The following is a 14,674-nucleotide window of genomic DNA, read 5'->3' as shown; positions in this document are numbered from 1 at the left end:
ACACACGCACGCCCCTTAACAGTAACCAATAGAAAGCCAGGAAAACAAAGCGTGTTAAATAACCCGGGTCAAGATCAAAGTGCAAAATATTGTTGTTTTTTTTTCCAAATGACAAGTGTTTTTTTTCTTTTTCTTTGGACCAACACGGCCGTCTCCAATGATTTATCTAGAGTGCTGCAAACCCCTATAAGCTCTACGGAGGCAAAGCCATAAAGTTAAATCTACGCTTAGTTTCCGACAGCAAGAATCACCTGAATAACAAAGAGGAAAATATAAATAATTATATAATATATATATATATATATAAATAAATATAATATAAAAAAAAACAAAACATATATTTTTCGTGGCTGTCCCTTTAAACCAGGTTTTCTAAAACGAGGTCTTAATTCAGATGATAGAAATCGCTTTTTCTAACTACCTTTCTAATATAAATATATATCTAGATTGTAAGCTCCTTTGAGCAAAGCCCTCCCCACCTGTTGTTTCTGTAAGTCAAATTGTTATGTAATTTAATACTTGTTACGTGTCCTGCCTACCCGTTGTACAGCGCTACGGAATTTGATGGCGCTATATAAAACAATAAATTATATATATATATGTAGGTTAAATGGAGCTGCGGTGTTTTTCTTGCGGCTGGATATGACTTTTCTCTGTGGTTTATTATCGCGTTCTGGATTCTCGCACGCAGAGCTTCTTAATTAGCGGTTGACTTTTACTTTTCGGCCGCGGTTACCGAGCGCGTAAAATAAGACCCCGTGATATTTCACACTTTAAGGAGACTCGACGGGGAGATCATAGAATTCTCTTTGCAAAAAAACATTACGTTTCAGAATAGAAATACATCTTCATGATGAAAAGCGGAGAATGCAGGGTTTCCGGGGGTAAAATTCTCTAGAACTCTTTGTATCGATTGCAAAACCAAGTTAACTTTTAACTTTTTGGCCATGGAGTCTTTAGTCGAGGTTGATACTTTTTGTTGAGCTCACAAAAAGATGTTTTTCGGGATTTTAGTTACTTTTTGTCCCTCTGAGCAAATGGAGCGATGAGAAATGTTTTTTTTAGGGATTTTTTTTTTTTATTGTCGACTTAATATCTTCGGAGCAGCAAAAAAAAAAAAGTTCAATGGTTTCCTTCCCTGCGGGGAGCACACGGTAGGGGTTGGCATGGTTGGGGCAATTTAAGGGTACATTTGGGCCACCTCTACCGGGAGGGGGTTGAATTTCCCCGGTATTTATCAATCTCCTTGGTTACGATAGATCTTATTCCGAGATTTACTGCCAGGTCTTCTTGCTCCAAACAAACCAGTAAACGGCATTAACAGCTTCCAGCAGTTACCATTTAACTATTAAAATACAAATGATCAGCCCATTTAGTTAATAAACCCTATGGCTCCCAGCTCTCGAGCTCTTTTTAGGGTTACAGCGTTCAGCATTACGTGTGAAGCCAGAAGCGAGCTGAGGATCATAGGAGTGGATTCTTCAGCAGAAGCTGGATTGCATCTGACCGGCCACGCCGGGTCCGTCTCGCCGAGTCAGCATTTTGGCTCAGATTTCCGTGTTGTTTTACTTTCTCGTGTTGTTTTTAGTTCAGACTAATATTACCGAAGAGCCTTTGAGAAAGGAGAACACAGCAAATATTGTTTCGGACTTAAAACGTGGGCGACGGTCCAAGAGCTAATGGATTTCGCCCCTTTGTAGTCATTAAATGTTAAGTAGCGTTCTTGCATCATACGAACTTTCTTTCCTATTTGTAAGAAAACTCCGGTACAAAAGCCAAAAAATATTTATAGACCTTTGCCTAAACATTAGCACCTCCTGGGCACTCTATAGTAAGGCATTAAAGGGTCACTAAAGGAAGATAAAACCACACCCATTAATACCCATGCCACACCCACATTTAACAATCCCCCGCCCATTTCGAAGCATATTATTTTTACTTATGTTTCACCAAATTTCTGCTTGTTTGACACAAAAATGTGTTTAGACTGTGTGTGTCTGAGAAAGAGATTGGGTTTTCCCCATTTTTTTTAGTACCCCAAAAATGTGACGTTCAAGCTAAAACTCCCTAAATCGATAAAAAATAAATAAAAAAAAATAACACAATCATGAAAGCATAACTTTATCAAATGAACACAGTGGACACAAAACGGGCCCGATGCCTGCAATTAAACAAATAAAATTAAATGTAAAATGACCCTTTTTTAATGAAACCTCGCTAATGGCTTTTATAATCGTAGTGCAAATAGCAAGAATCACTTTGCGTTTTTAATATGTCATCACTTTTTAATCAAAACCCATAAAGGTCACTTAAATCCTTCATCGAGACTTTTTATCCACAAAAATAATAGTAATAAAAAAAGGACTGTTCGTTTCTAACGTTAAATTCACCCGAAATGAAATTAACCTTTTCAAAGCGTTTAATTAGGCTCAGGATACTCGAGAAGTTCTCCGATTCTAAAGATGATTAATTAACGACCCCCTCACCGGCACCGATCCCAAGACATGCTGGTTGTAATTAAATGAAGGAGAAGCTCAGAATCACAACATCAGTTTTATTTCACCCGAGGAAGTGTCCGTAAATCACGCTTGCTCCGTATTTGCTGATTCCAACCAGAGAATTTTACATTTTTTGCCCCGAAAGTATTATAATTAGCGTTTATTTATAGGAGATTCGGGGCGCCTCTGTAGGCATCGCTTTCTATGCTTCCTTTAATATTGTGCTAAAAATGGCCTACATTCCAAAATGTTTAATATATATTAATGTATAGAATAGGATTTAAGGCGTGGGGGCTATAGGTGGCCGGTATACCTGGGACCTTCCCTGGGGTGGTGCCCTGGGGCTCCCCTTCTCCTGGTCATGTGGCAAGAATCAGGGATACGAGTGGCCCTAGCGGGGCTTTAAAGGGACGTGAGGTGGGCAGAGAGTTTAAGAGACCTGGGCAGGGAGTACTCGTAAAAAAAAAAGTGTACATTATTTACATAAAAGCCCCTAATAAAATACAGGCCGGAAATGTTAGAAGAAGTCAGAGGCTTAGCTGTAATGGAAGGAAGTTTTACTTTACTGAGTGGGTGGTGGATAAGTGGAACAGCCTCCCAGCAGAAGTGGTAGAGGGTAATACAGTGAGGGAACGTAAACACGCATGGGATAGACATATGGCTCCTGAATTATTAAGGTTTGAGTCTTTTCTGCACTCTTAGCAAGACCCCACTTTCACGGCTAAAAACCACGTAACGGGAAAATGATAGGCGACCGAACCCCAGCTGCTAGTCGTGCTGGCTATAGATAATAGATATTTTTCTATCCCGTATACAGAACGGACACAGGGTGGGATTACGGCCGCTGGACGCTCGAGTCGGTCTCAGACAGCCGGCGGGTCTCTTTACACAAAAGGCGCTGAGTGTTGGGATGGCTCCTGAGTAAATATTGACGTTTAATTTGAGATCCTCAAGGTTTTTTTTTTCTTCTTTAGATGTGAAGAATGCCTGTTTCTTGTACGTGCCGAGGAGCAGGAGCTCGCTGGGGTAACTTCCATGTCATGTACAGGTGACAACGCCGCTAGCGCTACCCTATATATTATATAGGTTACACGGAGTATATCAGGGTCCGCGCTATGGAGGCCGCATCCTAGATTATAGTGGAGAAAGCTATGAAATACTCTCATTTATCACAGTAGTCCTTTACCAAACATATAACCAGCGGCGTCTTCAGGCCAACTATGCCACGGGTGGCAGGTCCAGTGGTAGTCTTTGTTTGGTGGTCTCCAATATCACTTGTATCCCAAAAACAGGAGAACTCACACCTTTGATGTCGTCAAAGGGTTAACTCTTCAGAACCCCACTCGGAGCCGAATCGTGTGAATTTCCGCCCCGTGGAGTGCCGAGTGTTTTCTCAGCGTTACGTTTGCGCCGTTGGACCCATATGGCGTGGCGCTCGTTAGCCCCGCGCTCGCTGAAATCTGATACTTATCACCACGTAAGCGCTTTCTTTTATTAGGAAGGTGTCTGAGCGCGGCGGGGTGAGATTATCCGCCTCATTATACATTGCAGCCGCGGAAAAAATAGAGCGCATTTTAATGAATCTCACAACACAGAGAATCAACATATATTTATCAGGAATTCTAACATCAAATAACCAAAAAATATCCTTACCAGGAGTAATCTATCTATCTATCTATCTATCTATCTATCTATCTATCTATCTATCTATCTATCTATCTATCTATCTATCTATCTCTCTATCTGTCTATCTCTCTAGCCAAGAGTGCGTGCAACACATCAATCAATCCCTCAATTAATAGCAGATAAGTCATTTTTCTCATTTAGTCCCTTTTTTTATCAGTTCCTTCATAATTATTTCTAGAATTAGCAGCCGTTGGATATGATGTCACATCGTGGTGCCCTCTGAAGGTGGGCTTTCTGGCCAAGATCTGAGTACAAGCCGTGCTGGGGCAAAACCCAGTCCGCTGGCTCGGCTCATGAAGCTGTATGCGAGCCAAGCTTAATTGGCCTTCAGATTCTGGAAAGTTCTTGCGTACGTTTTATGGACGCTCAACGGGACCAGAATGTTACCTGGAAGGAAGGGTTTGGCCCAGCTCAACTGCGACCATTCATGACCCGGGGCAAATAAGGCTTTAAAATGAAGCCCACCTCATAATATATTCAACACAAGGAAACCTTCCCTCCCGACTGCAGATTCCAGGTGATTGATCCTCCTTCACTGCGGCGCCGCTGGATACATTGTTACCCTATGAGGGGTGGCTGGGGGACTTTTAATTGTCAATAAATTATCTTTTATGTAAATAAGGCATTTATAAAAAGAATAGTGCAAACAGACCTCCGCTACCACACATCCCGATAAAACTCTGGAGCTGCAGCTTCTCCTAAAGGCACTCTTTTATATATAATAGGCAGGTATAATAAAATACACAGTACTTTAACATGCGTCCGTTGCTCAGGAGGCTGCCTGGGACGCTGGAGTGTCCCTCAACACAACCGCTCATTTAATTAGTAATTAGTAATCGCAATTAGACTAAAAAGAGGTAAACAAACTATTTGCCTATAAAAACGGAGCCACACGTTCACGATGGAGACAGCATTCCTCGCCCGCCTCCTAATGGGGATGGCACGTTGTCAGCGTCATCTTTGACCACGTAAGCAGTCAGTTTACAGTAACGAGTCGAGGAATGTGGCCAACAAGTTAAAAATTAGCAGGACGCAGGCAAGAGGGGCAAGTAAAGGCCACGAGGGTACTGTAGGGCACCTCCGGCGCCCCGTAGAATGGCTAAATAAACAGAAATAAATTCCTGACCCCCATGTGGCCAAACGTGGTACTGCATTTAAAAAAATCTCCGCAACAACAGGGGCATGAAATGCGCGGAAGGTATGCATTTGGCTGAGCATTATGGGAGTCATAGTAGATGTGGGTCCAGGGATTGTTGACCCCGCTCCTAAACAGTCTTCTACCCCTTAATATGTCCTCTCTGTAATTTGGCTGTAATATATATATATAAAGGGTGTATCGTATCTGTACAAGGTGTTCATTGATGTTACCAGCGATAACACTCAATGCGCTGCTATAAGTAATTTGGCTTTTAACACTTTGATTGCCCACGGGGTCGCTGATTCCCCCAACCCAGGAAAGACAATTATCGAAAGGAACTAATAAGCCTAATAGAGACCATTCTGCGGGGACTCCGCTCTGCGCATGCATATGCTATACATTCATGCACTCATTTTTCTACTGAAGCAGGCAGCGTACAAGTGCAAGTTGAACTTCCATCGATTTTAATGTAAGCTCAACTCGTATACAAGAGGTAATCTTACCATGGAACTTCTCGGGGCCGGCCACCCGGCGCTCCTTATGGGAGGCAGAAAGGGAACGGGGCCACAGCCAAACGTCTAGGACTCGAATGGGGTTTGGGGGAAGAACCTTGGTGGGGCCAAATCACCTACCTGGACACTGACTTCGTAAATATACCGCCTGGTAACGAGTTAGCATTCTTCCAATTTACAAAAGGGAAAAATTAAGGGAAAAAAGATAACTAAGAACACCTTTTGATAAATAACGGTTCCCTACTGTACTATATATTCTGGTTACCATAGTAACCTTCTACTTTTTCTGTCTTTTTTTACTGGAGACCTAGGCAGGAGGGAGTCCCTGGCGTCCTGCTGGCCGTCTCAAGAAATAGAATTTAACACCAATGTCTCTTTCTCAAACAGCCTTTGGGAGAAGACGGCTGACTCTTTAAACGAAGAAGAAGAATAGGGTTTCAGCCTAAAGATACAAAAGAAATAAAATAATAGATTCTTCTGTACTCCTTTTTAATAGATTGCATTTTATGGTCTGTTGATATGTAATTCAAAGCGTTTGTACGGGAGGATAAATGGGTTTATTGGCATCTCTGTGGCCCAAGTTGGGCATGAATGTCACATGAGGGCAATCAAGGGGGTGATTTCCACCACTTCTTCCACGCTAGCTTACATACGACATTCTTTATTAATGTTATTCATTTTATTAAAAAATAAATAAAAACCCTTACCTGCGTTAGAAGCTGCAGCCCTGCAGCTGCAGATGTCTTCCTTCTTCGTGGACCAATGATTCCGCACATTCACGCGGGCACGTGGGGGTCTGACTGTACGGATGCCCCTGAGTGTTAAAGGGGTGACTGTCTCCTGCGGATCTCGCTTTGATGTTTTTAATAGAGGGAAGCCGGCGGCACAAAACAAGCTGGAAGATGAATTAGTGCTTGAAAGAGGGGTTTGAAGCATTAAAATAAGGCATAAGAGTATCAATATTTTAAAGCCTATAGTTAATAAGTGAAGCAACATGGAAGAACCACGGCAGCTGCCCCCTTCAGAAATAATCAACGCGCTACTTTATCTGAATCAAAAAATCTCTCTTTTGCATTATTTAGCTGAAAATTCAAATAGAACTTTTTATAGAATAATATGGATAAGGAATACTTATTTTTTTATTATATATATATTATATATAATACCTATTTAATATCTATTAAATGACACTTTATTTTTTGTGATCCAAGTAAGTGTATGATTATTCCTCCCCATTAACTTATGTCTTCTGTATTACTAAGTTGCTTTGCAAAGGGGGAGGGAAAGGAGATGGGAGCAGGAAATTGATGAGATAATGCTGATCCTGCCACAGGCTGCCACTTATCTCAGCTTCCATAACTTAACTTTTAAAGTAAATATCTCCAAAACAATTGCACCGATCGACAAACTGATTGGTGAAAAGTATAGGTAGTTACTAATCAATGAATGTTAATTTATGATGTAAGCGCCAAATGCGCCAGTTCTTTTTTATAAAAAGAGAGAGAATAGTTCATCACTTCTATTTTTAGTCCAAATTCTATTCTGAGCCTGCGTTTCGTTCTGTTCCACAGTGAGACAAATTGGGCGAAAAAAGTCAAATTGTATAAGTAATTATTTACAACTACAAGTAGCTTGATATCAGGTATACACAATATATAATATACAGTATAATATATATATATTCTATCTAAAATATGTAATACAGTATAAATACAATGTATCCAATAATTAAGCGATCAGCTATCTATAAGCCAATCAGCAATAAGAACGCATTTGCTTAGAATAAGATAAAACCAGTTTAACTGAAAAAGCTAAAAAACGAAACTTTGCGATTATTGCTTCGGTTATACCGATTATATCTTGATAAATGCAGCATATGAGCCAACGGTCAAATCCGAAGACTTAACTCTATACGCGCCGCACTGCACTGCCAGTCTACTCGGTGTCCCGCTGTGATATACATTTTCCTTCCACAAAGCGATAATTCAACCACTGAATGTATTGGGGTCTCTGGATAGTGAGGGGCTCGGTGGTAAAGGGACACTCTTGCCATCATATTCACTTTAATACTGAGTGGTCCCTTTATATATCACTATGGTACCCTTTGCTGAATCCCCCAAATGCCTTTTTCCTCTTTCCCCACCCTCCAGATTCTTGTCTTGGGTTCTTCAGAACCCTCCCAGCAGCCAATCGGTTTTTGCGAACATTTGACCATGGAGGGGGCATTGCACTGCAGCTCTGGAGCTGCAGCTTCTCCTAAAAGTAAGTTGTTTTATTCTACTTTTTAATGGATGCATATTAAAGTTCTGATAAAGTGGGTCATTAGACCTTTTCGGAAGTCCCAATTTGAGCAGATTCTGGGTTTTGAGCAGATTCTGTGTTTTGACCGCTCTGTATCTGAACTGCCTGGGATTTTTATCTGATTACCCCCCGTACCTATCCTTTGCCGGTTTATCATTCATATCCCCAGCTCTGTTTTTATAAATGATCATTCAGAAAATAATACGATCGGGTAGGAAACTTTTCAGATTCTACCCCATGTGCAGCGATGTATTTGGAAATGAGAATTTTTACCCCTGGCCGGGGTAGTTCTGGGATGAAGTGAGCAGTGCAGGCAGAGATGGTATTTATCCATCCAGCTGTTCATCTGAGAATGAAAATCCTCCAGCCTGTTGGCTTCCTTCAAATACCATATTAGTAACGAGGACGCTATATCTTCGGGATTACCTCCCGGATTAAATACTAACCTAGTTGTTTTTTTTTTGTTTTTTTTTTATAGATTTAGGCCACAATAAAATTGGCGTTACAAAAAACATGTAACCCTTTGTTGCCCAATGAAGATACAATATATCATGTGCAACATGCTAGAGTTTCCTGACTCTGCATTAAACGGTTAATACTCTTTGTGAATATTAAAGCACTTGCGTTTTCATTGAAGAAAGATTATTTCTGTGCCTTTTTGTTCTGACCAATCACATTGAGAAGTAATAACCAAGCTAATTCTATATTAAGCTCTTGTTTTTATTGCGGGTTTAATACCCGGTATTCTGCTTCTTGTGCCAGTTCAAGCATTTAGTGGGGGTGCCCCCGACTCCCTACCATCCTGTCTGTGGTAAACAATAGAATTGCTCCGTATTGATCACCCAGCCTGACTCTCTGAGTAATGAAGGTCTATGGAGGAACGGACTTCATTAGCATTGCCATAAAGCATCAGCTCAGTGTGGTGTTTGTGCCAGAAGCATCACCCAAAATATCACATGACTGACAGCAATGGCGCCTCCAGCTCTGCAGATAAAGGGAGTTTATTGGGGCAAAAATGAGAAAAATACTTTTGTACATCGCACTGATGTGTATCATTTGTTTTGCTTTGGATTTGAAACTACGTTTGGTATAATAAATCAGAACTAGTATTTAAAATGTATTTGGTAATAAGTCAGTGTTATAGTGATAGATAACGTCTGATACATTGTATCTTGATATATTTAACCATTTGCTTGTTCTCCTGGGTGCCTTCCCCTTATTATTACTGACTCATGACCTATACGCTGAGCCATCTGTGCAATCTCCTCTATGTACTCTAAATCGCCAAGAGTCAGCCCTGGCATTTAAAAATGACGCTGCCTTCACCTAATACATCACCAAAGCTCAAAATGATGATTTTAAGGTGACAAAAGCTCTCAGCTTAGGTATTAAGGAGAGGGCTCTTTGTGATACCTGGCTGGGAAAGGGTTAACACAGTGAGCAGTGGAATCCATATGTGGGGCAAAGCCAGGAATGGGGCATCTGATTGCAGTTGGTCCTGGGGGTGCTGATGCATCTCCTGCATCTCCTGCATCCCCTGCATCCCCTGCATCTCCTGCATCCCCTGCATCTGCTGCATCTCCTGCATCTCCTTCATCTCCTGCATCTCCTGCATCCCCTGCATCTCCTGCATCCCCTGCATCCCCTGCATCTCCTGCATCCCCTGCATCCCCTGCATCTCCTGCATCTCCTTCATCTCCTGCATCTCCTGCATCCCCTGCATCTCCTGCATCTCCTGCATCCCCTGCATCTCCTGCATCCCCTGCATCTGCTGCATCTCCTGCATTGAGTAGAGGCTGGGATGTGGGAGGCAGGAGCTCAGCATTTAATTAGACCTTGTGTGTTACTGTCCTCTCCCTGCTTGGCTGCAGCTCTCCCTGCTTGGCTGCAGCTCTCCCTGGCTGTCATGAGACTGCATTGAAGACAGTGGGATCCTGATCCACATCCAGTGTGTTTTCACAGTGTGTGCTGAGAGGACATATCGCCTGGGTGCCACATTCCTCCTCTCCTTCATCAGGATGGACCCCTTTGGCACAGAGCTGTCTCATGTCCCGGACCCTAGCATTGTACAACCTTCCTGCAACGGGCAGACACTGCCAACCCACCCAGACCAGGCTGCACACAGGGGCCAGGGGCCACACACCAGCCACATGGACCAGGAGCAGCAGATGAGGATCAGTGAAAGTGCCCAATTCAGTGATGTGGTGGAGAACAGAGGTGGGTGAGTTTCTGTAACTTACTAACAGCCAGCTTAGGTTGTAGGGACCCCAAAAGACAGCATAGGAAAGAGGGGGTCTCCCGTTGGCGGTTAACCCTTTCATTACTAGCTGGGTGGTAGAATGCCCTAGACTTTTATTTGCTACAATATGATTGTATGCATTGTTCTAGAAATAGGCAACTTTTGCATTTCCAGGGGATCTGAACTCCCATCACACTCAGCCACGCTTGGCAGTCGTGGTAAAGGGCAGCTGGACCACCTTTTGATAGATCACTTAATGCTAGTTTTTCTTGGAACTTTTATTGCAATATAAATAAATGCAAATGAATGAAAAGTGTAACTGACCGGGTACCCCATGGCATTTAAATTGTGAAGAGTTTGCAAGGAACAGACCAACCCCTAAACTGATGGAATTGATTAAAAAAAAAACCATAGTCCTGTATAAAAGATGGAAATGTCTCAGGGATCAGCACTGAGAGACAGAAAAAGGATCTATTGATCGGTTACTGTCAGAGGCAGACCTATAGATGATATAGAATTCTAGGTTTAATGTATCATTCACTCCAGATATAGACAGTATGGACAGAGAGACCCAATAAATACATTTCTATAACAAATAAAAAATATATGAAGAAGATCTTTCTTTCCAAATCACAAGTTAATGGCTTTTTAAACTGAGAAACAGAATCATTTGCTGAGTTGTGAATTGGTACAGTGCCTGAGCTATTGATCTCTCCTTCTCTCCTCTCCTCCCTTTAATTTTCTCTTAATCTCCGCAGAAGATGTAATTTCATCAAATAATACAATTTCTAGAATATAGAATCTTCCAGCAAACCACCTGCCATAAATATTTACATTACTGTGCACTATATACAGACCCACAGTCACTGTATACAGGACCATGCACCACCCCTAGTGATAACCTAACTCTGAAGTGCCTTTTTATCATGGTACATCGGCCAAACCCTGTGCCAGGCATGGGCAAATCCTTCTGGCCCATATGCCAGACCCCAGGCACCAAACAGCCACAGGGGCAGCAGCCATTCGGAGCCTTCAAGGGCAAGATGAATAATTTAAAAGGAAGAATCAGGTCTGGAAACCATGAAATCAAAGCACAGGCATTAAATGTTACAGAGAGGAGGTAATGACAAGGCATCTTAGTAATGTGGGGAGGAAAAAGGAATCTTAATATATCATATTATTAATGTAGGGATAGACTTATTGATAGAAAGGGCTAATGATCTAATGTTCCTAACAATAAAAAATATATTATATATTAAAACAACAAACAGTGCATAAATACAATTCGATATGTTTCTAATAAAAAATATTTCCTTAACCTAAGCAATAATAATAATAACAAAAAAAAGAATTAATAATTAGCTAGAAAGGCATTTGTTTCCTGGTCCGGTTTAACTCAAGTTCTAGGTAATATTGTATTTTAAGCAGGCATTAAAATATTGTGCGGGTTTAAAATATTTGTGGAATAAAAGCCCTTTTTCAGTCCATCAGGACCAGATTTTAGATTGCATTTTTCTGATTGTTTTAGGCTATTGAATGATTCTGTTTCTGTTTATTTCTATTTATTTATAAACAGGCAATGTCTTTCTTTTGTTAGGATATTAAATTCATGACGTCTGTGTGCTTCTGTGTGCTTCGGTGTTAGTTTATTAATGGAAACACTGTCACTTTAACATGCACTTTATTAGTATTTAACCCTTGATTGATGGGACTGTTCAATGCAACCATGGATAAAAAATAGTTAATTTTGCCACCATTCTTTTCCCTAAGTAGAGTTATCGATTCTAACTGGTTGCTCCAGATTCCCCTCCCAGTTTAGGGATTTAATTCAGGTTTTACAAAGGATTAAAACGGGGGAGAACAAAGCAGAATTATGGGCCCATTTCCGCACCCAGGCCAGCTGGCCAGTAAACTAAACGGGTCCGGCACCCGTACGGTCCGCCGCCACGTTCCCACCGACCCTACACAACACCGCAAGGATCTGCAATAATGGATAAAAATAGGATATCATAGGAAGGCAGTAATAGAAAGTGACAGACACAGATGGGTGGAGGAGGCGGAAAAACCAGACTATTTTAGGCATTCTTTTCTATTATAAATGGGGCTGATTGAGAAATCTGTTTTCACAATTACAGAACATGGGCCAAAAATATGTATTTGATCAAGAACCGGTCTTGCTCTTTGTTATCTTGGCCAACAGTAACTACTACTAAAATGTTTAACCTTTTCCATGCCAGAACAGTGTGCTTCATACCGACCTCTGGCACTGAAAGTGTTAAGTTCAGTATATATATATATATATATATATATATATATATATATATATATATATATATATATATATATATGTGTTAATATATGTGTTAACCCTTTCCCAGCCAGGGATCACAAAGAGCCCTCAGAACAATGTGCTTCATACCGACCTCTGGCACTGAAAGTGTTAAGTTCAGTATATATATATATATATATATATATATATATTTAAAAATAATAATAATAATAATATATATATATATATATATTTACTAAGGCCAGAAAGGTTATGCCATTAAAAGGAACATGACCTTAAATATATTTCAAAATTAAATAAAATTCATGTTAATATACAGGTCGTTTAATTGCATTATTTGATTGATTTGTTTAAATCGATTCTTGCATGGAAATGGATGATTAGTATTTTTTTTTAATGTAAAGTACAGGCTAACAAATATATATATTCTAGATAATTGCTTATGAAGGGCAAAAAACACTTAACATAGCAAGTAAACAATGTAGTCTAATCCCAGATCAATATTTCTATTTTATACGTTAACCGATTGCCGAGATACAGCAAGAAACAAAGGATTCTCCATAAATTACTAGTCTGTCGCAGGGACAGAAAACCCTGTGCGCTGGGCTCCCGTGACGCATTTTCTGATATATATATAGAGATATATATATATATACACAGTATATATATACATTTATCTACGTAAATATATATATATATATATATATATATATATATATATATATATGTATATATATATATATATATATATATTTATATATATATATATATAAATATATAAATGCTGTATATATATAATTGTGTAGAACACTGTGATACCCTCATACTCAGCATTCTGAGGGCATCAGGGAAAGAATGAGGGGCAGAGGGATTTGAGGTCCAAGAGGGACTGTGACTGCCAAAGAGGGATGATTGGGAGGTATGCAGATGTTGACACCAAATAATATATAGGCTGCATATAGATAAATGTACATACATAACGAGTGGTTAATAGCAACAGAGACATTAATATTCTAGAATCAGGGAACTTATGTCCCCAATGGCTTATTTATGTCCTGTGCATTAATCTTTTGAAATAAATCTTAAAATGTAGTAACGTAGGGATCACATCATCACGTACCTGCCAACATTTCTAATGGACAACGCTGAACTGACGCAGGTTGAAATCACACCTGTGTGCAAGCAGGGCTTTGTGCGGTTACCCTGGAAAGCTTTTGATACATTGTGGTAGCTGCATAAGATGGTACGAGAACGCGTGAATTGTGCTTTTGCAAAGTAAGTCCTCGAATTGCGTTAGCGAAGGTCACATCTGAATTGTTTATTAAGAGTGTTTCAGAACTGCACCCAGTGACACGAAATCAAGTCTTCACTTTTAAAGGTTAAGATTTTTTATGATTAAGTCGGCTTAACCGCCTGGTCCTTGGGATCTCACACGTGACAGCGCCTTATAGTCTACCTGCTTATCATACTGTAACTTATACGTATGGATCAATCTGTATCCCGCCAGCTGCTGTTGGATTATACTTCCCATCACTCCCAGCCAAAATATAGCCACTAATTGGTATGGATCATGGAAATTGAGCCCTAGGGAACTATTTGGGTAACTTGCAATCACACATATGGCCACAGGTGCCTAATACAGTAATTTAGGTTGGGAAAAGTCCAACCTTGCAGTCGATCCAACCCCCCCCACCTTATATCCATTTCCAGTGGTGCCAAAAATGGAAAAATTCCTCTGATTTCTAACTGGATCCACAAGCTCTAAGAAATCCCATCATTAATACTCATTGTATCCCTTAAAATTCCTCTTGGCTAAAAAGCAAGCCCACCTAAAGGCATCTATTGGATCTGTGGGGAGTGGATTCCACATCTTTACTGCTCTTACTGTAAAGAACCATTTTCTGTGTTTTAAGTGAAAACTCCTTTCTTCTATTAATGAGCAGCGAGCGGCGGGTATCGTCCCCGGATGTATTTGTATAGCATGCTGTTTAGTACAATAGTCCGTTACTT

General features: G+C 40.5%; 1 protein-coding gene across 1 annotated transcript in view; it reads left to right on the top strand.

The window, feature by feature from the left end:
- Nucleotides 1–10,090: 10,090 nt before the first annotated feature.
- Nucleotides 10,091–14,674, top strand: part of TMEM163 (transmembrane protein 163) — a 37,657-nt gene continuing 33,073 nt past the window's right edge. Inside the window, exon 1 of the mRNA XM_053471898.1 lies at nt 10,091–10,352. Within this exon, the coding sequence (XP_053327873.1) occupies nt 10,154–10,352 (199 nt within the window). The 5' untranslated portion in view covers nt 10,091–10,153. The remainder of the gene's footprint in view (nt 10,353–14,674) is intronic.

This window comes from Spea bombifrons, chromosome 7 (assembly GCF_027358695.1).
Source record: "Spea bombifrons isolate aSpeBom1 chromosome 7, aSpeBom1.2.pri, whole genome shotgun sequence".
Taxonomy (NCBI): Eukaryota; Metazoa; Chordata; class Amphibia; order Anura; family Pelobatidae; genus Spea; species Spea bombifrons.
This window is presented reverse-complemented; position numbering and strand designations above follow the sequence as displayed.